This window comes from Gracilinanus agilis, chromosome 4 (assembly GCF_016433145.1).
Source record: "Gracilinanus agilis isolate LMUSP501 chromosome 4, AgileGrace, whole genome shotgun sequence".
In the NCBI taxonomy this organism is placed as follows: Eukaryota; Metazoa; Chordata; class Mammalia; order Didelphimorphia; family Didelphidae; genus Gracilinanus; species Gracilinanus agilis.
This window is the reverse complement of record NC_058133.1, coordinates 208,176,282-208,202,465: the sequence shown is the minus strand read 5'-3', so window position 1 is coordinate 208,202,465 and position 26,184 is coordinate 208,176,282. Positions and strand designations below refer to the sequence as shown.

Genomic DNA, 26,184 nt, shown 5'->3' with positions numbered 1-26,184 from the left:
TGCAGCCCCGCCCCGAGGCCGCCCTCGGCACGTGACCGGGACCCGCAGCTCAGCTGGAGCGAAGCTCCACCCGCCCCGAGCAGGAGGAGGAGATGGAGGAGGCTGGGAGGAGGTTGGGCCGCTTCTAATCCGCTCCAGGGGTGGGAGCCGGGCTGAAGGCGGAGTGTGGGGTAAAGGTCGCCGCCGCATCTCGCCTGCGCCACGCATGCCCTGGCGTACGGTGCACAGTCATCCTGCCCCCAGCCTCCCACCTCAGCTGGCTTTGCTCTGATCACGTGGCATACTCTTGGTCACGTGGGGAGCTACCTCTTTCCATTTTTTTTTTCCTTTTACCCCACCAAACATCAACACCACTCTCATCCCCACAGCGGAAGGCTACGCTAGTGGGACCTTTGGGACAGGTGGGTGAGGAAATCGGGATGGGGAGGGAGAGGGACTAGCGGGAGCGGGAAAAAGGGAGAGAGAGAGACACAGACACACACAGACACACACACACAGACACACACACACACACACTCTCTCTCTCTCTCTCTCTCTCTCTCTCTCTCTCTCTCTCTCTCTCTCTCTCTCTCTTATGCCTGCGCCTCCGAGCTTGGCTCAACCTCGCTACCCTCGCACCCGGAAGTCCGAGGACAGGCATGCCCGGAAGTTGGGGAAGAAATTTCCCCAGAGGAAAGATAGACTAGTACGATGAAGTAGGAACTCCATCCTTTTACTCTTGCCATGGCGAGGGAATTTTGACCTCAGAGCCATTTTCTTTTTAAATGAGTGGGGCTGTGAAATTTATGGGCACCCACAAATCTGAATTCTCCTTTTGCAGCTCCATCTCCTGGCTACCTTCCCAACTCATCCCCTGAACCACCTTTTGCCATTAGTATTTACACCCCTCCCCACCCCTCACCTCAATATTAGACCCTTTCCTCCGAGATTACCTCTCATCGCATTGTGTATCTTGTGCCTGTACAGTGGAGTTTGCATCTTCCCTCCTCTGTTAGGATGTGAGCTCCTTAAGGGCAGGGACTGTCTTTTGCCTTTCTTTGTATTCCCATGGCTTAGGATTTTATACTTGAGGAAGGAAGGAAGCATTAATTCTTGAAGAATTAAATAATTCATGACTTGATGGCTTAATGTATTCCAACATATGTCTATGTTAGACATCATGGAGAAATAGTTAATAGGACTGGAAGAGACTGGTTCAATGGAAAGAAATTCATTTGAAATAAGAGTTGCCTTCAAATCCCAGTGCTGCTATCAATTACCTGTGTGACCTTGGGCCCTTCATTTTATTTCTTGGGCCTAACTTTCTCACTTGTAAAATAAGAGGAGTTGATAGCTCCCAATGCAGTTGTCAAACACAGGCCTCACCTACAATAATCCTCAGTGTTGAAGGAATCAGGTTAAAATATAATTAGGAAATATTTACCAAAATAAATTAAAATTCAGTAGAAGATATTGTTAATTTGTGAAATTTCTAAATATGGCCCTGAAGGATCCTAATGCATTGTTTCATGATCCATTTCTATTTGAGTTTGATGCCACTATAATTGGTAACTGGTGCTGAAGTGACCATGATACAAAGGAGAGTGTGATAAGTACAATCTGTTCATTATTTTATGAGGTATAGATCACTTTCAGTACTGAAGGAAATTTTATTCAAGAAGTGGCAAAGGATTGAACCTTGATGATGGGAGTGACTCCAAACAAATTTGAGACATAGTTAAGGGTACCTTCCAGAAATCAGGGATACCTGAAGATTACAGAGGTGGAAGAGGGCAGACTAAGAATGGAGGACATAAACCGTTAGGTAACATAGTGGATAGGTCATTAGGCCTGGAGTCAGGAGGACCTGGATTCAGAAGTGGCCTTAGACATGTCCTAGCTTGTGTGATCCCAGGCAAGTCACTTAACCCCAATTGACAATTTTCTGTCTTAGAATTGCTACTAAGACAGAAGATAAGGGTTATTAAAAAAAAAAAAAAAGAATGGAGGATATAGTCTATGGGTATATACTCCAAGGAACTAAAAGACAGAAACAAAGGGCCAATATATGCCAAAATATTAATGGCAGAGTTCTTTGTGAAGGTAGAGACCTGAAAACAGTAAGTTACCATTGGATTGGGGGAAAACTGAACAAAATTATAGTATATAAATTTCATAGAAGACTTTATAGTTAGAAATTGTATCTCTGAAGAATTTAGAAAAACATAGGAACTATATGCCAATAAAACTGACAAATAGTTATATGACATATTAAATTAAATTGATGAATATTTATAAATATTTATAAAAATACAAAATATCCAAATGAACAAAATATGAAATAGAAAATTTAAAACAACCCAATTTCAAGAAAGTCACTTTGAATAAGTCACAAATGAACTTCCAAAGGAAAAACTTCCAGGACTACATAGATTCATAAGCTAATTCTGCCAAACATGCAAAGAACAATTCCAATATTTCATAAATTGTTTGCAGAAATAAAAAAGGAGTCCTACTAAATTCCTTCCCTTACACAGGGATGGTCTTCACACATAAATCAGGGAGAAAAAAGGCAGAAAAAGAAAACTGCAAACCAATATCTCTTATGAACAAACATATATGCAGACATTTTAAATAAAATATTAGCAGAGAGACTAAAAACAACATGGCACAAACATGACCACTTTGGATTTATACCAAGAAATGCAGCAAATTTAGTATTGGGAAAAATACAAACTTAATCATATTAATAACAAAATTAAAATGTATATGATAATATCAATAGAAGCAGAGAAAGTTTTTGATAAACATTTAATACTTATTCCTATTAAAAACACTAGAAAATATAGGAATAATTGGATTTTTCCTTAAGATGATAAACAGTACATATCTTAAATCAAAAGCTACCATTATTTGTAACAGAGATATTAGAATTCTTTCCAACAAATTCAGGATTTCCATTATCACCACATATATTTGACATAGTACTACAGCAATAAGATAAGAAAAAGAAACTGAGGGAAATAACCACAGGAAAAGAAGATATAAAATTATTTTTTTACAAATGATACGATGTTCAACTCTAGTTCAGCTTAAAGGACCCTGAGTTATCACCTAAAAAGTAATTGAAACGATAACTTTAGCAAACTTGCAGAATATAAAATAAATTCATATAATCAAGCATTTCTTCATAATACCAATAAAACAAAGCAGAAAGAAATTCCATTTTTTAAAAATTCCATTTAAAACAGAATGTATAAAATAATTGGGAGTCTACCTTCCAAAAACCTATATAAGAATTATATAAAAATTCACTACAAACAACTGTTTACAGAAATAAAAACAGAATTACATAATGGGAAAAATAATTAGGAGAATAAAAATGATACTGCCTAAATTAGTTATTCAGCAACATTCCCATCAAACTATCAAAATACTACTTTGTAGAACTAAAGATAATGAATTTCATGTGGAGGGGAAAAAAAGTTTAAGAATCTCAAGGGAAATAAATAAATAACATTACTAGGGATATTGGAATTTGACTTGGATGAGTTAAGCAGAATAAAGCACTATTTAATTTGCGAAACAAAACAAAACAAAACCATGAGACATTTTATATGCACTGATTCAGAGTAAATGTCATAAATAAACCAAAAAACCCAGTATAAGCAGTAACTACCACAGTATAAGTGAAAATATCCCTAAAAGGAGATAGAACTCTACCTAAAAAACAATGAAGTTTTCAGAATAGATAATAAGACCTCACTACAGAGAAGCAGAATACTAGAAGGACAAAATGTTTTATAGATGACAGATGTTGCCTCCATATTGTATGTTTTGGTTTATTTGGTTTTTATTATAAGGAAATTTTCAATGTGGAGGGGAAATGTAGAGATAATCAATATAAAAGAAAATCAATCAATTTTTTTTTGGGGGGGGCTGTAAAGCAAGTGGTTTAACAAGAATGTACAGCACAGGAAGGGAAGTAGATGAAAGAAGATAGAAAAGTAGGTTTTGGAGACAAGATTCTAGGGGCTTAAACAGCAGGATAAAGAATTTATACTTTTATTCAATAGGCAATTGGAAACACTTAAAATTTTTTAATCAAGTCATGGTGTAATCTAAGCTGTACATTAAGGACCCAGGTGAAAAGTGATGAGAGCCTAAACTAGAGTGATTACAGGGATGTGAAAAAGTGGAAACATCAGAGAAATATTTTCTTTTTTTTTTTAAACAATTAGAATCAATACAGTGTATTGGTTCCAAGATCAGTAAGGTTAAGACAATGGGGGTTAATTGACTTGCCCAGGGTCACAGAGCTAGGAAGTGTCTAATTCCAGATATGAATCCGGGACCTCCCATTTCTAGGCCTGGTTCTCAATCCACTGAGCCACATTCTGGCCCCTCAGAGAACTATTTCCAGGCTGAGGACTAAGTAGGGCTGGGGCTTTATACCAGATCACTGGCAGCACTTCAGCCCTATGTTGTTGTTTATCCTTTGTTTTTAAAGAGGACTTGGTCATAAATTTGATTTAAGTGAATTTGAGTTGCTTAAAGTCATCATCCTCATTTTCTCTTCCAGAGCTTTGGTTGACTTTGGCCTCTTTGATGTCTGACCAAGCTCTAAGTGCTCCATAGTGCCTGCTGGAACAAATTGTCCTCGTCCACCCCTTCCTTCCTCCAGGGGAAGTCTTCACATGCTTGGGGTTGATATCTACTTAACTCACCAATAGGTTCAAAGCTTGTCAGTTATCCTCAACCTGTTTTCACCTATCTGCTGAGACGTTTTTACCAAGGCGTGACTGCTGTATGTGCTACTGGTTCTTGGAGCTGCAGATGAGGGTTGGCTGAAAGGTGGGACAGCAAAGGTGGATGAGCAGTCCTAAAAAGGGCTTGACAAGCCTTGACAAGAAGTGCTAGTCCTCTCTGAATACTCTGTACATTATGTAAACAGCTAAGCCCAATACCATGCCTCAGTAGCTTCTGGTCTTTCCCTAACTTATTCTCCCTCAAGGGAATTTAGGTTGTGTTTATGTGATGCTTGTCCTGGGTTCAAAATTGCTAGTAATGGCTCTGTTGCCAGGGTAGAAATGACAGGACCTGGAAAATGATCATTTGTAAAGTGTGGGAGAATGAGGTTGAAGAAGTCTGAATGACTGGATAATGGAAATAGAGAAACTAGGTTTTTGAGGAAAGATGAGTTCAGTTTTGGACATATTAAGTTAGAAGAGTTGGCAGGACATCAAGATACAGATGTCTGGCAGAAATTGTAAATTCAGGCCTGGATCTCAAAGAGGAGGTTCAAAATAAATACATAGATTTGAGAATAATCTGCATAGAGATGATCATAGCTATGGGAATGGATGAGATTGATAAGGGAGAGGGTGTAGAGAGAGAAGAGATTAAAACTCTGAGAGGTGTTTGTGCTTGAGAGACAGGAGGAGATTGAGGAGCCAATAAAACATTCTTAGGAGGGTAGGAGGAGTGTGCAAGTTTATGGAAGCTAAGGGAGGAGAGTATCAAGGAGAATTTTTTATACACACAAATGTATTTGTTGTTGTTAAGTTGCTTCAGTCATGTCTAAGGAAACAACCAAAGTTAAGTGACTTGCTCAGGGTCACATAGCTAGTAAGTGTCTGTGGCCAGATTTGAATTCGTCTTTCTGACTTCAGGCCCAGCACTCTATCCATTGAATCATCTAGCTGCTGTGTGTGTTTGTGTACATATTTATATATATGTGTGTATATACATACATGTGTATATAATATATATGTATATACACATATATATTTAAAGAGAGAGAAAATGAATCAACAACATCAGTTGCTATGGATACATAGAGGTTAAGAGGACAGAAAAAAGACCATTGGATATTATAATATGGATGCTGTAATAATGAGATGATGAAAGCTATTTCAGAACAAGGAAGATGAAATCAAAGATTACAAAAGACGAATAACAAATGGGTTCTTAAATTGGGTAGTAGAAAACATGCTAGAATTGAAGTCAGGAGAGATCTAAATTTTAATCCTTCCTCTGACAATGACTGGTTTTATGATCTTAAGTAAGTTATTTAGGTACCTTAACCCTTAGTTTCCTTCTCTGTAAAAATGGAGACAGAATAATCATCCTTTTAATACCAACCTTATAGGATTGTTCTAAGGACCAAACCATATTGTCTATGGAAAGTTCTCTGCAAATGCTGGAAGTGTCGTATAAGTGATGATTCTTATTAAGGTCATTATAAGTGGTGTGGTAGAAAGAATGATTGACCTAGGAATCAGGAGATCTGAATTCTTGTCCTGCCTGCTACTTAAAATCTGGCCCAATGCCCTCCAATTTCCATTATAGGTTGTTTTTTTTTTTAAATCTATACGCGATATCTAAGAGCTCTAAAAGTTCTAATATTCTACATTTGAATGAAATCAGTTGAAGCTAGTAATCAGAACCCCAGCAATAATAATAATAATAATAATAATAATAATAATAATAATAATAATATAGTGTTATGATGGTTACCAAAAAAATCACGTCATTTCATTTGATCAATTAATTCAGCAGATTTCATATCCCCATGACAAAATGGGGTAGGAATGAAGAGTGTCATTATTTCCATTTTCAAATAGAGAAACTAGGCTTTGGAGTGCTTAAGTAGCATCCAGAGTAACATCCAATTAAGGGGAGGAAGAATCAGGATCCAAACCCTGTCTTAGGCAACCAGGTAATGAAGTGAGTAAAGTACATGATCCAGTATCAGCAAAAACTGAGTTCAAATTTAATTTAAAACACTTAATTAGTTGTATGACCCTGGATAAGTCATATCTCCCAGTTTTCCTCAATTTCTTCAATTATAAAATGGAAAAAATAATAGCTCAAACCTTGAAGGATGTTAAGCAGCTGAAATGAGATGATATTTGTGTGACTAGCTCAGTTCCTGGCTCATAGTAGGCATCCATATAAATGTTAGCTTTTTTTTTTTAAATCTCAATTCAGTATTCTTTCCCACCCCACCACTATTGAGGGCACATTGTTGTAAACCGATTCAAGAACTGGGTTTGGTTTTGCTTTTTTAAGCCATAGCAGAAATAATCCTTTTATTTAGAGGTTAAACTCAGTTGTTTGGCACTGATGAGAGATTTGTGGCATTCATTATTCCTACTAAATAAATAGTACAAAGTAGTGGCACCACCAAGGAGGTTTATGTTTAGGATTCATTATATAATGGAGATCTATTATGAATTGAAATTTGTAGTCAAATTTCATCATTTTACCTTATTAGAACTTTTATCGGGGGCAGCTGGGTGGCTCAGTGGATTGAGTCAGGCCTAGAGACAGGAGGTCCTGGGTTCAAATTTGACCTCAGACACTTCCTAACTTTGTGATCCTGAGCGAGTCACCTAACCCGCATTGCCTACCCTTACCACTCTTCTGCCTTAGAACTAATACATGGTATTGATTCTAAGATGGAAGGTAAGGGGTTTTAAAAAAAGAAGAAGAAGAAGAAGAACTTTTATTTCATGATAGCCAGTGTCACCTCCACAAATTCTTCCCTGATATCACAGCCTTTTACTTGCACTTAGGGAAGCTGGGTTTTGAGTCAATTTCCTATGTCTGATACAAATTTTAGGCTAGTTCTTTAACCCCGAAACATTTCCTTATCTTATGATATACATTGTCATTTACTTGTGAGGGACTTATGACAAAGAATGCTAACTACCTGCAGAGAAAACTATTGGAGTCTGAATGTGGATCAAAGCATGCGATTTTTCATTAAGTTTATTTGGGTTCTTGCTTTGGGATTTTTGTGTTATATGATTATTCTTTTTTTTTAAGTTTATATATTTATTTTATTTAGAATATTTGTCCATGGTTACATGATTCATGTTCTTTCCCTCCCCTCCCCCTAACCCACCGTGATAGACAACAAGTAATTCCACTGGGTTTTACGTGTGTCATTGATCAATACCTATTTCCATATTATTAATATTTGCATTAGGGTGATCGTTTAGAGTCTACATTAATATGATTATTCTTTTATGAAAATGAACAATATGGAAATATATTTTGCATGGTAATATGTGTAAACCCCAGATCAAATTGCTTGCCAGCTCTGGCAGAGGAGAGGGAAAAAGAGAGGGAGACAATTTGGATCATATAACTTAGGAAAACTTATATGGAAATTTGTCATGTAATTGGTAAAAAAATAAAATCTTTTATATATATATGTATATATATATAAATGAAATGCATTGTCATTGTGGCTGGCCTTAAGGTCAGAAAGTTCTGACTCAAAATCAGGGTTCTCAAACAAATTAGCAGTGAGATCCCTAGGTTATTCATCTGACCCCTCAGTATTCCAGGTTCAGGGCACACATCTTAATCTCTTACCTTTTCAATGCTCTGGGTTACTAAGACCTGCACTGGGGGAAGAAGTTCCATGTTAGAATCTTATAAAACTTCTGAAATAAATCACAGGTTCAATCACTATCCCTAGGTAAATGCCAGTTATTGTTATGATTATTTTACTGTTATAGAGCTACTTAGGGTGGAAGACGTGGAAAGGAAAAAGAATAGAAAGCATAGGACATTTCTTCCTGAGGCAGTAGTTCTTGCCCTTCCCCCATGTATCCCTTTTATTCTAGTTGGCATCTGGACAATTGGGTGATGACTCTTTGCTCTTGTGCAGACTTGCAAATGCCCTTTATTTATTTGCAAATTTGCCATATCAGAGCACTGCTGAGAAGATAAAGATATGAGTTGTGTACTGTCCTGGGTAGTTTTAATTACTAGATCAAAGTTTGTGTCAGCCAACTTTCATAAGAATATTTTAATCCTATTTCTTTCCTTTCTGTTATGCCCATTTTCTGACCATGGCAAGCAAGTAAATTAACCCTTTTAGGATTTTTGTTTTTCATTGACCTTCTCTTCCTACTCAGTATAAATGGGATTCTTCCACTTAGAAAACAATCAGTCAGGTCATGGTTATTTCCATTACAGGGCTCTTCATTTTGTCCTCTGATGATTCAGTTTATTACAATTCAGTTTACAACATGTCTTTTGTTTGAAATAACACACACCGGGTAGACATCCTATGTTGGTAAGAATGCCCTTCTGAAAGTCATGTTATGGTTGCACTTTCCAGTGTACTCAGTATGGGATTGTCAATAAAACTATTGTTTTTTAAAGTTTTTTACCTTGATTTCTAATTTCAGATTTGTCTTGACCAGATATTGAGCCCTGTTCTCTGAGGTATGTTCTATCTTTTACTAGGCAAGTCAGCGGCTTATGACCTTCCCAAACAACTTTCTCTTCTGTACTTCTCATAATAATTAATATTAGAGGTGATCTTTCAATAGCAGCGGCCTAGAAGGGAGAAGTCCTCTCAGCTAGGATTGATCCCTTCTTTCTCCACCCATCATTAAGCCTGGCAGAGGAGGAATCATATAATACTATGAACTGCCTTAAAAAAAAACCAAAACTTTTAATCAATGCCTTTTGTTTTTATGACTATAATTTCCAAATAAACCCTTTTCCTCTCTTCCTAATTTCCTCTTCCCTCAAGAACTGTCTTCCTCTCTAACAATTAAGCACAAACTCAATGACTGAGTCTGACAATGTATGCAATATTCATTCAGTAAACATTTTTATTAAGGGGCTACTAGGTAACACAGTGGATAGAGTACCAGACCTGGAGTCAGGAGGACCAAGGTTCAGATCTGAACTTGGATATTTTCTAGCAGTGTGACTCTGGGCAAGTCACTTACCCCAGATTGCCTCACCCTCACTGTGCTTCTCCCTTGGAATTGATACTAATACACAAGATAAGGGTTTAAAAAAAAAAAAGGTAAACATATATTAAGTACCTACTATGTGCCAGGTACTGTGCTAAATACTGGAGATATAAAAAAGGCAAAGAATAGTTCCTGCCCTCAGGGAGCTTACAATCTAATGGGAGAAACTACATGCAAACAAATATATGCAAAGCAAACTATGTATGGGATAAATAGAAAATAATTAATGGGGAAGGCAATGGAATTAAGAGGGTTTGGGGAAGGCTTCCTATTGGAGGTGAAATTTTAGTTGGGACTTAAAGGAACCCATTCTGTCCTACTTGTCCTCCACTTCATTTCCCAAAGTAGGGAAGTAGATTTATTTCATAATCTGTCCTTGAGGTCCTTTACTGGGTTTTCAGTTATTTGAGAGTTTAGCTTTATTTCTTTGTTGTAGGCCTGTTTGTGGTTCATTTTTTTCCATTCTGCATCAGTTTGTACAAGTCTTCCCATGTTTCTCTGAATTTCTCTTATGATCTTTACTTTTTATAGCTATTTTTATTTTATATTGATTTTATCTCCCAGCATATCCCTCCCCAGAGAGTAATACCTTTTAACAAAGACTATAAAAGGTTAAAAAGGCAGTGCCACTAAACTAGTGAAAACATCAGCTAAGAACAATTCAATATATACAGTATTCTACATGGTAGAATACTGCAACCGCTAACCTCTTTGTTCTTTAACCTTTACTTTTCTGTCTTTCGTATCAATTCTAAGATAGAGTGAGCAGCAAGGGCTGGGCAATTGGGGGTTAAATGACTTGCCCAAGTCATACAACTAGGCAGTGTCTGAGGTCAGATTTAAACCCAGGTCCTCCCAACTCCAAACCTGGTACTCTATTCACTGTGCAAGCCAGCTGCCCCAACCACCAACCTATGCAGAATGCCAGTCTTAGAGTCAAAAAGACCTGAGTTCAAATCTGACCTCAGATACTAGCTGTGTGACCCTGGGCAGGTCACTTATTCTGTTGCCTTGGTTTCCTCATTTGTAAAATAAGCTGGAGAAGGAAATAGCAAACTATTCCTATATCTTTGTCAAAAAAATCCCAAATGAGGTCATGAAAAGTCAGACAACTGAAACCACCAAACAACAACAATTCTTAAGTCTGGACAATTAATAAAATAATAAATCAAGCCCTGATTTGTAGTATTGATTAGTGTCCAAGATCTAAATTGGCTTATGGTTGGGGGTGGTTCCAGTACACTCCCAAAAGGAGGAGGATTTTCTCATTTCTTTCCTGAGGTGAAATTTGCTCATTATATTTATCAATCATTAGTTTGGGGGTTTTGTTTCTTCCATTTACCTTGTTGTCCTTGAGTATGTTGTTTTACTGGTTTTGATTAGTTTTACTCTGCTTCAATCCATATAAGTTTTTCCATTCTTCTCTGAATATAGTGTTTTACATAGCAGTAGTATTCTATTACCTTTATGTACCACAGTTTGTTTAGCTATTTTTGATTGGTGACTACTTTGTTTCCAGTTCTTTGCAACTCCATGAAAGTTTTGCTATGGATGTTTTGGATATGGATCTCTTTGGGGTATATGACTAGTAGCGGCATTTGTGGGTTAACGGGCATAGACATATTGTCATTTTTTTTTGTTACATTTAATGATAATTTTCCAGAATGATTAAATTCACAGTTCTAAGGATAGAGTTTAGATCTTACAATGTCTAAGAAGATAAGCAGATACATGATAATTTTTTAATAGTACATTTTATTGATGCTTTTTGTCTTATAAGTCATGGGGGGCATCCTCCCCACCACTGAATTGTCCCTTGTGTCAAATAATAGTTATGCTAGTATGTCTGCTATATGTGAGTTCCCCTCAGAGGTTAGGTGGGAGGTAAATGTTAGGAGGGATCGTTTATGAAGGAAGAGAGTGGGGAATCCAAAAAGATTTTCTGAGGAGGCAGTACCTGAAATAAGTCTTGGAGAAAGGAAAGAGACCAAAAGGTAGATGGAGTCTGGATAATAGCCAATAATGCAGCTAGGCCTGAACATAGAGGTCATGATAGGGAAAAATGTGAAATAAGGATGGAAAGGCAGGTTGGGGCCAGATCATGGAAGGTTTAAGATTGGAGCAAAGGAGAGGTTAAATAAATGTATTTAAGCATTCAGAGGTATAGATGGAAGTGATGAGAGAGCTCATGATTGATGGCTTCAATTTTTTTCTTGATAAAGTAATAGACTACATAAAAAGGAAGCAGCAGAATAGAAAGAATGTTGACTTAACAATCATGATCTTGAGTTAATCATACAACTTCTCTGGGCTCCATTCCCTTATCTGTCAGGGAAACTTTTAGACCAGATAACTCCTAATAGCCCTAAAACTCTGATCTTCTGAGAGAGAAAGGGTTTGGGAGAAGTATGGGAAGCTTATTGTAGGACCATTATTGTGAGAAAGGACTTTAGAGGCCACACCACCTATTCCCCCCCCCCCCATTTTACAGATGGGGAAACTGAGGCCCCAGGAGGTTAAGTCCCAGAGTCACCCAGATGTGGGCATTTGAGAGACAGGACTTGAACCCTTGAACAGAAGCATTCTAGAGGTCAGCTAAGAGGTGCAACAGATAGAGTGCTGGGTTTGGAATCAGGAAGATGAGTTCAGATTTGATCTCATACACTTACTAGCTGTGTGACCTTAAACAAGTCACTATAACAGGCAGCTGATGGTCTGAAAGTCACATCCTCTGTTTTGGTAGTTAAATGTTACGGAATGAATCTGAACAGCACTTATTGGTCAGTCTTGAGGGAGTAGACATCTTAGCTTGAAAAATGAGGGAGAGAGCACTGGAAATAACTCACAGCCAGCAAGATCTTGATGTGATAGTATGAAAAGCAAGGGCCAACTCCCCACCCCAACCCTGTCCCCCTCCTTCTCTGTTTTTGCCAAAGGCACAAACATAGTTCCCATCATTTGGTTTTGCATCTCTAGAAGTCATCCCAGACTTCTCATTCTCCCTCACCTCACCACCCTGTATCCTGGGTTCATATCCCTCTGCTGCCAATTGTTATTACCTGTGTGACTTTGGGTTAGTTATTTAACCTCTCGGACTTATTTCCTCACCTATAAAATGAAGGGATTAGACTAGTTGATCTCTCTGGTGATTTTGACCTCCACATCTATGATCTCATGACTCAAATCAGTTCCCAAATCTTGCGGGTTGAGCCTCTCCAATGTCACTCCAGTCTAGCCCTCCTCTCTCCATGTGCAGCCGACACTCCAGTTCAAACTCTTATTACCTCTTACCCAGACTTCTCTTTTCAATTCAGATTCCAAAAACTGTCATATTAATATTTTTAAAGTGTAGGTCTGACTTTGTCATCCCTGTCCCACAAGAAGTTTCAGTGGGGTTCTTATTGCCTCTAGGATCAAATATAAACTCTTCTGTTTTGATTTTAAAATCCCTACACAAACTGCCTTCAACCTATCTTTTTAACTTATTATTCCCCTTTATATACACTTACTACCTTACTATGTATGTGATCCTGGGCAAGTCATTTAACCTCTGTTTGCCTCAGTTTCTCATATATAAAATGGAGATAATCATAACACCTACCTCTCAAGATTTTTGTGAGGATCAAATTAAATAATAGTTTATTTAGCACTTAGTACAAGGTAAGTGCTCTATAAATGTTAGCTATCACTATTGTTGTTGTTATTATTAATTATCTTCTGTTTCAGAGCCACAGTACCGAAAGGTTAAGTGATTTACCCAGGATCACACAGCCACACAGCCTAACAGGTTAGAGGCAAGGCAGAACTTGAACCTGGATCCTCCTGGTTTGGAGAACTGCTATCTTTCACTCTCTGCTGTCAAATTTCTTGGCATATTTGTTCAGTCATTTTTTAATCATATCTGACTCTTTGTGACCTCATCTGGTGTTTTCTTGGTAAATATACGGCAGTAGTTTGCCATTTCCTTCTCCAACTCATCTTACAGATGAGGAAACCAAGGCAAAGAGGATAAAGTGGCTTGCCTGGGGTCACATAGCTGGTAAGTGTCTTGAGGCTAGATTTAAACTCATGAAGATAAATCTTCCTGATTCCAAACCCATTGAGCCACCCTGCTGCCCCTTTGGCATTTAATAGGGCTTATTGAGTGCTCATTGAATTGAGTTGAATGGACTGAACCAAACACCAAAGGAGGGAAGGCTGAGTAAGTCTCCAAGTGTCTAAAATTCATCCTCTTGTAGGGGCACTTCCAGCTTGGTTGTATCTGTAGGTCTCAGGCATTTATAGAATTGTATCTTTGGTTTCCTACCAATTAACCGGGTTCTACCAACCCTATCTGGCTATAGGAGCTAAAGGATGCTCCCCAGAGCTGGGATCTATTACTTTCCTTGGGAGATCGGTTCTGGTGTAGTCCCAGAAGGAGAAACTGTAAGAACATATGGCAGGTGAGCCTGGTTCTCATCTTTTTCTCTCTGTATAATTTTTTATAATATCCATTTGAACCTAGCTAAAGAGGTGGTAACCATTGTCCTTTCACTAAATTTCAGATTCCATTGTTATGATATGGTTCGGTCCAGGGTTACTTTGGTGGCCCAACATCAATCAGTCCAGCATCAGGTCCACGTCTGCACTAAGTTTGTGGAGCCATTCCAAGCCCAGACTGGGTCCCTGTATATTGTGCTCGGGGAACATGAACAGAGTGAAGGTAAGCATCAATCCTAGGTTCTCTTTGTCTCTATGAGGCATCGGGTGAGGGCACTCTGGGATCCCCTGGGGAGCCATTACTAACCTTGTCATAACTTATGCTATAATAGTGCTCTCTTCACTGACCTTAGTGTTTTCTAAGAACCAAAGGTCATGGTCTCAGACAATTTCTAGCTGTGTGACTGGGCAAGTTATTTAACCTGCATTGCCTATCCCTTACGACTCTTCTGCCATGGAACCAATACATATATTGATTTTAAGTCAGAAGGAAAGGGCTTAAAAAAAAAAAAAAGAACCAAAGGTTAGCCTTAGAGTACAGAGATCCCCATATATGATGATGTGGCAAAGCACTGGTTATCTATCAGGTGTGATTGGACTATGTCCCAGAGATCTCAAGTTAAAAACAAGGAAAGTAGATGATGTAAAGGATAAGGAAGAGACCCCTTGGGTGAAGAGGGACTGAGGAGGGGTATATGAAGGGAATAAAAAAGTTGGGATCATAATTCAGGAATTGAGAACAAAAGTAGTCAGGAAAAGGGAGCTATCTTCACAATTTACAGAGTGTTTATTTGCTAGTTTCTAGGACTTTGCTCCTTCTCCCTTCTCTTTTTGGAGGGAAAAACTAGGGTAATGTTGATTTGGGAGGACTTTGACACCCTGAAGGGTTGCACTGAGAAGCTGATTACACCAGCAGTTTTATACCTGCTAGAAAGGACTTTGCTTCTGACCAGGGCTTACCTCATTCTTTTCACCCTTTGGGACACTGCTTTTCAGCTGAGGGAGGAATATACACACCCAGAGTTGGATGGTTACCTAACTAAATTTAATTAAATTGAAATGACTTTAAATTAAATCATAATCCAATTTAAATCTTCAAGCTTACAGATTTTCAACTTATATGATGGATTATGGAAAAGGATTTTAAAAAAGGAATGGGATTAAGGATTTTTTAAAGGACCTTTTGCAATTATGAAATAACCTCAAACTTTACCTTGTTCTTGTCTGTGTTCTAGCTATAGGCACGCCTATGTCCCCAGTGAGGTTAGGGACTCTAGGTAACCTCCTGTGGTTTCTCTGGGGTCTTCAGATCCCAAAATAAAGGTAGGGAAAGACAAGGTGAAATTTTCTTTCATTCTTTCTTTTCCTTTCTTCCTTTCTCTCTCTCTGTTTCTGTCTCTCTATCTCTCTTTTTTTATAAAACCCTTACCTCTTGTCTAAGAATTCAATAATGTGTATTGGTTTCAAAGCAGAAGAGCATTAGGGCTAAACAATGGGGGTTAAGTGACTTGTTCAAGGTCACACAGCTAGGAAGTGATTGAGGCTGAATTTGAACCCAAGTCCTCCCATCTCTAGTCCTGGCTCTCTATCCATTGAGCCACCTAGCTGCCCCCAAAGAAGGTGTATTTCATTGTCTTCTGGAATCAGGGTTAGTCATCACATTTAATCTGAGTTGAGCTCCTTTTGAAAGCTACTTTCATTTACATCATCATAATTTTAAAAATATATTTTAATGTAAATATTATTTTTATATGTGTTTGTATTATTTTATAGAGAAATTATTTTAAAATAATTTTTAATTTTAAATTTAAAATAACATTTAAAAATGTATTTTGTTCTCCTGGTTTTGCAAATATTCCTATATTTCTCTGAATTCCTCATCTTTTTCATTTCTTACCACTTGGGAGTATTCTGTAACACTGATATGTGATGGCTTCATTCAATTTCTCAAGTGGTTGGTACTGACTTTGTTTCCAGCTTTTGGCTACCACAGGCAATCTCAGCCCTTTTCATACTTCCTCTACTGCTCTCAAACCTTTTCTAGCTGGCTCACTTCTGATCAGTGAATGCCCTCTTCCCTTTCTTGCTACCTCTACCACCCCACAACATACCATAATGGTTGATGTTCCCTAATTTCCTCAAACCCATTCTGCTCTACATTCCATCCCTGCTTCCATGTTATTTTCACAGACTTCCATAAAAGTTTCATGAGTTGGAAAATTGTACTACCCAGTCTGTCAGCCATGACAATTCTCATTTCTAAAACATAATTTTCCATTGGGTAACTTTTTCTTTTTTTTTCTTTTATGGAAAAAAAAGGGAGTTTCAGTATAATCTGAATTGGGGGAGGACAGTTTTCTCATAGGAGAGAGATGGAAGACAAAATGGTAAATTCATTAAAACTTAGCAAAATGCCTAAGAAAATACCGAAATGAAAACTTTTCAGAATTTCTGGCACAAAACTTCAGTGTTATTAGTGTAAGAGTGAAATCACTTGTTTTCCCTTGTTCTCTCATTGGACTGAGGTAGATCTATGAAAAGCACTCTTAATTGTCTAGGTGTTCAGGGAGGACAGGCACCTCTGATATGAAGGCTTTGCCACATCCTTTTCAGGCTGCTTATCCCCTTTGGTGACCACCTTTCTGCCAACTCTCATCTGTGCCTCCCAGAAGCTGTAGCATGCCCAGCAGCCATACCCCCAGTAAAAACATCTTGGCAGATTGGCTAAACCAGGTTGAGGGTAACCAACAGACCTCAAGCCTATCAGTGAGTTAAGGGGACGTCTACCCCAAACATGTGAAGACTTCTCCCTGGCGGAATGGTGGGTGGATGACTTGGAAGGCAGCTGAAGCAGGTGCTGTCAAGCACTTAGAGCTTGGTCAGATAAGACATCAAGGTCATCCATTTCGTCCTGGGCCATCACTGATCATCCTGACTTTGTCAGAATGTCTCTGGAAGAGAGAGTGGGGCTGAAGAGTTTGTGCAGTTCTGCCTCACTTAAATCTAATTCATGCTCCAGTCAAGGCATCACCCTCTTGATGCCATTGGCCTCTTCAAAATAAAGGATATTCAACAACAACTTTCAGGCTCTAAGTAAAAGAAGAATTTAGCAAATGTCTTGTTCATTTGATCAGTGCCGAGAATAGCTTGAGAGGCAGAATGTCATAGTGGGTATTTTCATCATCCATAAAATGAGATTAGCAGTACTTGTGGCATCTCCCTCACAGATTATTGTGAGGTTCAAAAGTGATAATGGGTATAATAATGCAAAAAGCCTTTATATATTATGTCTGCAAATAATGTCAATTATTTTTGGTCTTAAAGAAAAAACATCAATACTAATATTGAACTCTGAAATTTTAGCTTCAAGTATTTGGACAGTTTTATTCAATTTAACACTAAATTAATTTCCAAACATTTCAATCTTGGAGAAAAATACACTCAAACAGAGCTCTTTATGTTCTCAGATATGATTCGATGCTCCACATAAGATAATTTTAGATAACATTTATAGGAATCTTGAATAATGAAAAGCTCTGTTAAAACATAGTCTGGGAGGCAGGTTGATAACACAAGGGATAGCGCACAAGGCCTGGAATTGGGAGGAGCTGGGTTCAAATCTGGCTTTAGATACTTCCTAGCTGTGTGACCTTAAGCAAGTCACTTAACCCCATCTGCCTATCCCTTGCCCTTAAATTGCCTTAGAGTTGTTTCTTTAAAAGTAAGGGGGGGGTGCAGCTGGGTAGCTCAGTGGATTGAGAGCCAGGCCTAGAGACGGGAGGTCCTATGTTCAAATCCAGCCTCAGACACTTTCCAGCTGTGTGACCCTGGGCAAGTCACTTGACCCCCATTGCCTACCCTTACCACTCTTCCACCTATAAGTCAATACATAGAAGTTAAGGGTTTAAAAAAAAAAAAAAAGTAAGGGGGGCGGGGAGGAATTGTTTGTTTTTTTAACACACACAGAATCTGGGTTAATATTCAAGAATGAGTAACCAGGTCATTTGAGACACCACTTCCCTTCCTCTTGGAGTAAACAAAGAGTCCTCATTCCTTTCATTAGTATCTCCAGCCTTTCTACTTTCTCCTTTCTTGACGGAAAATATCTTCAGATGGGAAGGCTCTGTGTGAACAAGAGTGAAGTTTAGTTATGACCCTTGAGCTGTTTCCCAAGAAAAAACATTTTTTGTTCTTGGATTTAGCCCTTACTTTTCCAAAGAGTTGTTTGTTTGTTTTTAACTCTTAACTTCGATATTTCTTCTAAGGCAGAAGAGCAGGAAGGGTTAGCTAGGCAATTAGATTGTGACTTGCCTAGAGTCACACAGCTAGAAAGAGTCTGAGGTCAGATTTGAACCCAGGTCCTCCTGACTCCAAGCCTGGTGCTGTATCCACTGTGCTAGCTAGCTTCCCTATCCAAAGAACTTTTTCAAGGATTTTGGAAAGGGCTTTTTAGAGCAGAGAAAAAGCATTTCTTAATAATTCTAGATAAATTGAAAAGAAGGTTGTTAGTATGTTTCCATTTTGGTATTGCCCAGTTACATTGCTACTAAGTTAGCAAGTTGCCAGGTTCTCTGACTCTAAGTCCAGTTATCCTAGGCAAGTCACTTCACTTTTGTGATCCTCAGTTTCTCTTGTCTATAAGGTGGAGATAATAACCATCATTTGCTAAAAAGAAGTCCAGGCTCTTAAGATTCCAGATCCAGTTATCTTCTACATATCAAGTTGCCTCCTGAGGTAGATAACAAACATGGACACATTTTCTTAAGCAGCTTCAATAATTTAGGTTTTTGTATGGCTCAAATGGACTACTTCACTCTATATTATAGAGATAGCTCATAGGGTCACCACAGTATGGTGCCTGAAGGTGACGGAATGCCCCTCTTATAAGGTGACAACACATTCTTGAGTTTCAAAACAAGCTGCATTGCAGTACTGAAATCTGGATCAACTTATCCCTAGGACTTGTGTTAGCTGACTATATTCCCATATAAAGGAAGAAGGCTGGACATAGAATCAAAGGATATTAGAGCTGGAGGACATTTTTTAAAAAATCCTTACCTTCTGTCTTAGAATCAATACAGTGTATTGTTTCCAAGGCAGAAGAGTGGTCAGGGCTAGGCAGTGGGAGTTAAGTGACTTGCCCAGGGTCACCCAGCTGGGAAGTGTCTGAGGCCAGATTTGAAACCAGGACCTCCTGTTTCCAGGGCTGGCTCTCTATCCACTGAACCACCCTGCTGCCCCTTTGGAGGACATCTTTAAACCCTCCTCATTTTATTCAAGAGAACAATTTGATGTCAGGAAAAATATTTTTAAAAAAATGTATATTTAAAAAAATAATATTTTGTTTTCTTCTCCAATTACATATAAAAACAATGTTCAGGAACAGATTTCTAACAATGAAGGTGGCTCAAAGGTGGTTTCAAAATAGAGAAGTGGTGAGGTTCTCTTCCATGGAGGTCTTCGAGTTGGGGCAGAATAGCCGCTAATCTGGCACGTTATAATGGATATTCTTTTCATACATGACTCGGACTAAATGGCTGCTAAGGTCCCTTCCAACTGTTAGATTCTGTTATATGAATTGAGACTCAGAGAATGGAAATAATTCTCATGAGGTCAGAAAGCACAGCTGAGATTCACAGCCAGGGCTTCCGATTCCAAATTCAGGGCTCCTTACTCCACATCTTTTTTTTTTAAACCTCACCTTCTGTTTTAGTAACAACAGAAGGGCAAGGGCTAGGCCAATGGGGTTGTGACTTGCCCAGGGCCACACAGCTAGATTTGAAGCCAAGTCCGCTGATTTCCAGACCCAGCTTTCTATCCACTGTGCCACCATGCTGATCTTGCCCCATATTTTTTTTAACATGAAATTGCTAATAACTCCTTGTTTAGAAAATGCCCCTGAGAAACAGGTTGATGCTCTGGGGTGCCATGTCAATAGGTCAGTCAGACAATAAACATTAAGCCCCATCTCTGTGCCAGGCACTTGCTAAGTACTGGGAGTTTACGAAGAAAGGCAAAAAAGCCAGTCCTTGCCCTCAAGGAGTTCATAGTCTAAAAGTTCTAAATAAGTGTCTTAATCAAGGTACTAAGGATTAGAGAGGGAAACCAGAAAGATGGCTGTGTCACACCTCAAATATCTCCTCCTTTATGGTGTCACTTGGACTCTGAGGCAATCTCCACAGCCCATCAAGCTGTCACAGGTCCCTGAAGACTCATAAGTTCCCGTAGACTTTCACCCACTGGGGTAGGTCTAAAGGCCACAAGGAGAAGCAGGCTTAGAATTGGAAACAGAATGTGAGAACTGGAGGGAGTCCTAGCAATTATCTGTATTAACCTAATTTGATTTGATCTTATTTTTTAGCTTATGCATTTAATGCTTTCTGAAGAACTGAATGTGATTGAATGCTTAGGATCATAGCAGGGCGAGGACTCAACAACTTTTTAAAAACATTTTTAAAATAGTAGATTTTTTATTTTTTATTTTCCATTATTTATTATTATTATTATTATTATTTTAAATTTTTTTTTAATTTTTTATTTTAAACCCCCAACCTTTGGTGCATTGTCTCATAGGTGGAAGAGTGGTAAGGGTGGGCAATGGGGGTCAAGTGACTTGCCCAGGGTCACACAGCTGGGAAGTGTCTGAGGCCGGATTTGAACCTAGGACCTCCCATCTCTAGGTCTGGCTCTCAATCCACTGAGCTACCCAGCTGCCCCTATTATTTTTTAAATTAAACTAATCAGCAACAAAGGCAAACATTTCAGCAAACAGAAAAAAAATGAAAATTATATAAGAATCTAAATTGTGTTATGTACAAATTGGATTTTTAGGGGGAAAGTATGTATATATATACACATATAGTTATAAATACATACATATGTGCATATATGTATGTGTGTAGGTTGTAAATATAATCAGGGGCAGCTATACTTCAGTGAATAAAGTGTTGGGCCTGGAGTTCAAATATGACCTCAGACACTTCCTAGCTGTGTGATCTTGGGCAAGTCACTTAATGTCTTAAACCACTGGAGAAGGAAATAGCATACCACTCCAGTATCCTTGCCAAGAAAATTCCATGAATAGCTGTAATCTATAGGGTCATGAAGAATCAAACATGACTAAACAAAATCATGTGTGTGTAAAAATTGAATAAGGTAAAAAAAATTGTGTACTTATTTTTTACTCTGTACTTAATGTTTTGTTTATGCCTCTCTCCCTCCACTGCCAGCAAAAAGCTCCCTCTTATAATCAAGTCTGAATATTCAATCAAAACAAATATACATTTATAGGCCAATTTTCAAGGTCCTTGAGAGTAAAGAGAATATAATCCTATTTGGCTGGCCTCTGAAATATATAGATGCAATGAAACAGCTGACCAAATTAAACATTTAGAAGTCAATGACTCATTCTCTATAGAATTACTTAAATGGAGATCAAAAAGTTAATGATTACTTTTCACCAACTTCAACCAGAGACTTTTGAAAAGGGCTTTAGAAGCTATGCTGTTTATGCTACTTACAGATAGGGATTTGGGCATCAAGGAAGAGTCTCCTTGGCATTGTTTTGAACATGGAAAATGTTCAAATAAACATTTCCTTTGTTGTGGATCATTGTCTTTTACAGCCTGCAAAATGACAGGGACCTTTTTGCCTCTGTGCAAACTTCTCCTTTTGCAGAGGAACAAACTGAGGCACAGGATGGGGAAGTTCCTTGTTCAAGACCACTCATTGTTAGTAGAAGAGCTGGGATCAAACCTTAGGTTCTAATTTTCAGGCCCATATTTATGACAGTTCAACTGGACATTTTTGCTCCCATGTTCATGGTACAAGGTTGTAGTTTGTCATGTCCAGCTCCATTTGAGATTTTCTTGGTAAAGGTACTGGAGTGGTTTGCCATTTATTTATCCAGTTCATTTTACAGATGAGGAAACTGAGGCAAACAGGGTGAAGTGAGTTGCCCAGGGTCATACAGCTAGCAAGTGTCTGAGACTGGTTGTGAACTCAGGAAGATGAGTTTTCCTGACTCCAGGCACTCGATCCACTGTACCACCCCGCTGCCCAGGTTAGACTTTGTAAACCATGGACTTCCTCAAGTACACCATGCAAAAGGAGAATTGTTAAAGGAAATAATAACCCCTACCATATCTGTTTGGAAAGCTTGGCTATATAAATTTGATATGTAAAGACAACATTTTGAAAGAGTTGCTGTTCACCCAGTTACATCCTGAGCGGCAGCAGTGGCTGTTCTAAATTCAGACTCAGGAACTTAGAGCAGCTGGAAGAGTTTCTCTTAGACTTCCTCTTAGACAGGAGGTGTTTGTCAGCAGACAACTTGAGTTTCTTACTTAGTGAAGAAAGCGTTAGCATTCTTGGAGAGCCAGAGTAATATAGTAAAAAGAGAGTTTGGGATTCAGGATCCAAAGGCCCGAGTTCCAGTTTCTTTTGTGGCTAGATTTGTCATCCTTGGATAGGTCATTTCTAGTCTTTGAGACTCCGTTTCCACATTGGTCAAGTAAGGATGATAATAATCCACTGCCTACAGCTCAAGGCTGTTCCAAGACTTGCTATGAGAGTGCTTTGTCAACTGTCAGATCCTAATGAGTGATTATTATTGTTATCTACCCCCGTTTGCCACTCCTGAATCTCTTAGCAAGGATGAAAAGAAAACACATCCAGCACATTAGTGAGCCAGCTAGGATCAAAGATCAAATGGAAACCCAATAGCGAGTTCCAAAGCACACATTAACAAGAATGGAAAGGCACATAGATAAGATCAAACATCAGATATGTTTGTGCAAGAATGTGTTCTAGAATCTCCTCCCAGAAATCAATAGGATGAGGTCTGTGGGGTGTTCCTATGAAACAAGCCATTCCTATATGGACCTTGGAGCCTCCGGGAGACTACTGGTCTGTCCTCCCTGTCCCCAGTTATTCTGATCTTGTTGACCTACAAGAAGCTAAGGAAGCTTTCCCCACATTAAGGGCACACAGGATGGTAGGGCCTGAAATGGGAGAGGAGAGATGTAGGAAGTAAGCAATAGCCTAAGAAAGGTGGGGACAGGGATAAGTCCCTGTCCCCAAATCCTCAAGTTACCCTTTTGGTTCCAAAACACACACTTCCTCTCCCCACTCCCCTCTGCTCTAGCCTTTTATCCCACTTGCTGATCCTAAAGCTTAATTTGAAGATAACAGATCAATAGGTTCTTTTAGCATCCTAGATGTCATCAATTCTCTTCCCTTCCCCGCCCCTCACATTGGCAAAAACTAGGAATAAGACGTAGGGCTGCCAGAATAATGGTGGCACTGTGTGGTGTTGGCACCTGCATTCCAAGGTCATTTACATTGCCCTCTTTTGTGCCTTTCAGATAAAGTTTCCATGATAAAGGCTCGTGTGCTGACTTGTGTGGAGGGGATGAACCTGCTCCTGTTAGAACAAGCCATCCATCAGCAGAGGGAGTACCAGCAGGAGAGAGAACAACAGGAGAGCAAGAACAACTGGCTCGCACCCAGGCCCGTACCACCTTGACAGATTCATTGGTCTTTTCCTGGGAGCAGAGGCGTACATCTGGCCCCTGTCCCTTATTTGCTATCATGCCGTGCCAAAAGAAACAATAGGCTAAGAAGGCAAATGCCCATTTTGTAACACTGAAAGGAGTAATTGTTTTGTAATTTCTGGAAGAACACTCTAGAAACTCATCTGTTTCCCTCCACCACAGCCCATCTGCTGGTGCCAAAATCCAGGTGTAAGAGTCCAAGCATCTCTTTCCCCCCAGAGCCCACTTGTTTTCCCAGACACATTTCTTCTTGTAGTAGGGGTCTAGGGTAAGCAATATTTTTTTCTACAGGGCAGGGTATTAATAATATGGGGTAGTTCTTGTGGCCTGTCCCCAGCCCTCCCTATCCCCTTCTATTTTGGACCAGGTTGACCCCCAAGAAGACAAATTTCTCTCTTTGGTCACTGCTTTCACCCTCAGAGATTACTTCAAGGAAACATCTTAAATAAACCTTAGTTAAAGCCTTTCTTTTTGACTGTAATTAATTTATTCTGAACTTAACAGACATCCAATACAATGAGCATTTCCACATGCAAAGCTATCTGGTATAGGACAACGTTTATTTGGCTCACTACAGAAAAGGCATAACACTTAAGGGACTGGGGGGCCTAGTGGATTGAGAACCAGGCCCAGAGATGGGAGGTCCTGGGTTCAAATCTGGCTTCAGACACTTCCTAGCTGTGTGACCCTGGGCAAATTACTTACCCTATTTCCTAGCTCTTACCACTCTTCTGCCTTGGGACCGATATACAGTATTGATTTTAAGATAGAAGGTAAAGGTTTAAAAAAAAAGAATCTCATAACTTCAGTATTAATTCTAAGGTGGAAGGTAAGGGTTTAAAAAAAAATACTTAAGGGCCTGAGGAGCCTATGAACAAAATACAAAAACATAAGACTTGCCACCAATTCGAATCTCCTTGGCTTTCATACACTTTGGAGCTGAAGAACAAATGTTCCCTATTCCCATACTTCCACTGCCAGAGCAACTAGGCATATAACAGGGAAGATATTGGCAAGGTGGTGGTGGGAGGCCAGGACCCTCCCCTCCATGATGGATGCCAGCTGCCCTAGAAACCATGTTGGCGGTCCTGAGCCTTCTCTGCATAGCATCTATTGAAGAACTGGCCCTCTGGGAGGTCCAAACAGAGCAATTTTCAAATCTGGGGAGACTCAAACTTTGAATTAAGCCTTGAGATAACCACCAAGGCTGGGGAAGGATTCCCAGGAACTCTCAGCTCTGACCTGTGCCCAGACAGTCACAGGAAGGCCAGGAGATGAAATCTCAAGGGGCACAATTTTCTACTCTTGGGGTGTGGGGAGGGGAGGTATACCCCCGACTGAGGCAAAGTAAAGAGCCCCTTCTCTCCAGGGCTTTGCCCTCTTACAGCTTCCCGGCCGGAGGTAACTCCATTGCCCCTGATTCTAATCAAATTGGAGGCGACCCCACCCACGGGAAACCAATCAAGGGTTTCTCAGGTCCTAAGAGGCCAGAACACACGTCTCTGGAGCTGCTGTCCAGAAAAGGGCTCACTGGGGTGGGGGTGGGGTAGAAATCGCAGGACTGGGCAGATCGATCCACTCACCTGTGCAGATTTTTCTTGATGAACGACAGCTCGGTACTTGGTGTCCCCCCACCCCCACCTGGTGCCAAGAGGCTACTCGATGCAGGGGTGCCAGGCCAGATGGGGCAGTGGGTCAGGGCTTATCGCCCCCTTTCTCTGGTCCTTCTAACCAACCCAGTGAGGCTTTATACCTTCTTAAAGCTATGACAAGAATCTGCTCCAGATGCAGCCAGCTGGAATAGGGCCAGGCCCTGCGGTGTTTGGGAACTTTTCTGGTGGGTAGGGCCAGGGGAGGGAGGGGTTAGGACCCCTGAAGGGAAGAGCCCCAGGTGAGCAAAGAGCTGGATGGGAGACTCTCTGGGGCAGTCTCTGCATTTCTTTCCCACCCTCCCAAACCCCTTTTTAAAAACACCATCTATTTTAGAATTAACGCATTAGTTCCCAGACAGAAGGGCAAGGGCTAGGCATTAGGGGTTAAGTGACTCGCCCAGGGTCACACGGCTAGGAAGTGTCTGAGGCAAGATTTGTGCCTTGGATCTTCCATCTCTAGGCCTGACTCTCTATCCATGGAGCCCCCTAGCTGCCTTTCCCCGCCAATCCCCTCATTTCACAGAAGAGGAAACAAGGTGGGAAGGTTCTGAGCAAGGCCACCGGGTCATGGCATTGGGGCCTGGATTAGAACCTGGGCCCCCCCACCTCAGGGCAGGCCCAAGGCCCCAGGGCCTGTCAGCCTGCCAGACATGACAGCTCCCTCCAAGGCACATGTGTGTCCTTTGACCTCTGACCTCGGAGGCTGTTCCCAGGGTGCCCGAGAGGAAG

General features: G+C 39.8%; 1 protein-coding gene across 1 annotated transcript; it reads left to right on the top strand.

Annotated features, from left to right (window-relative positions):
* The first annotated feature begins 106 nt into the window (after positions 1 to 106).
* TEN1 (TEN1 subunit of CST complex) lies at positions 107 to 24,270 on the top strand. Its single transcript, XM_044672435.1, has 5 exons — positions 107 to 401; positions 9,192 to 9,228; positions 14,114 to 14,212; positions 14,315 to 14,472; positions 23,615 to 24,270. Exons 3-5 carry the CDS (start codon positions 14,124 to 14,126, stop codon positions 23,773 to 23,775), a joined length of 408 nt encoding a protein of 135 aa, XP_044528370.1. The 5' UTR covers positions 107 to 401; positions 9,192 to 9,228; positions 14,114 to 14,123; the 3' UTR covers positions 23,776 to 24,270.
* Positions 24,271 to 26,184: the final 1,914 nt, after the last annotated feature.

Excerpts from the sequence above, each read along its gene's own strand:
- TEN1 (XM_044672435.1), top strand. The coding sequence starts at position 14,124 with ATGCTCCCCAGAGCTGGGATCTATTACTTTCCTTGGGAGATCGGTTCT. Across the intron at positions 14,213-14,314 it reads ACTGTAAGAACATATGGCAG|ATTCCATTGTTATGATATGG; the intron begins GTGAGCCTGGTT and ends ACTAAATTTCAG. Across the intron at positions 14,473-23,614 it reads GGAACATGAACAGAGTGAAG|ATAAAGTTTCCATGATAAAG; the intron begins GTAAGCATCAAT and ends TGTGCCTTTCAG.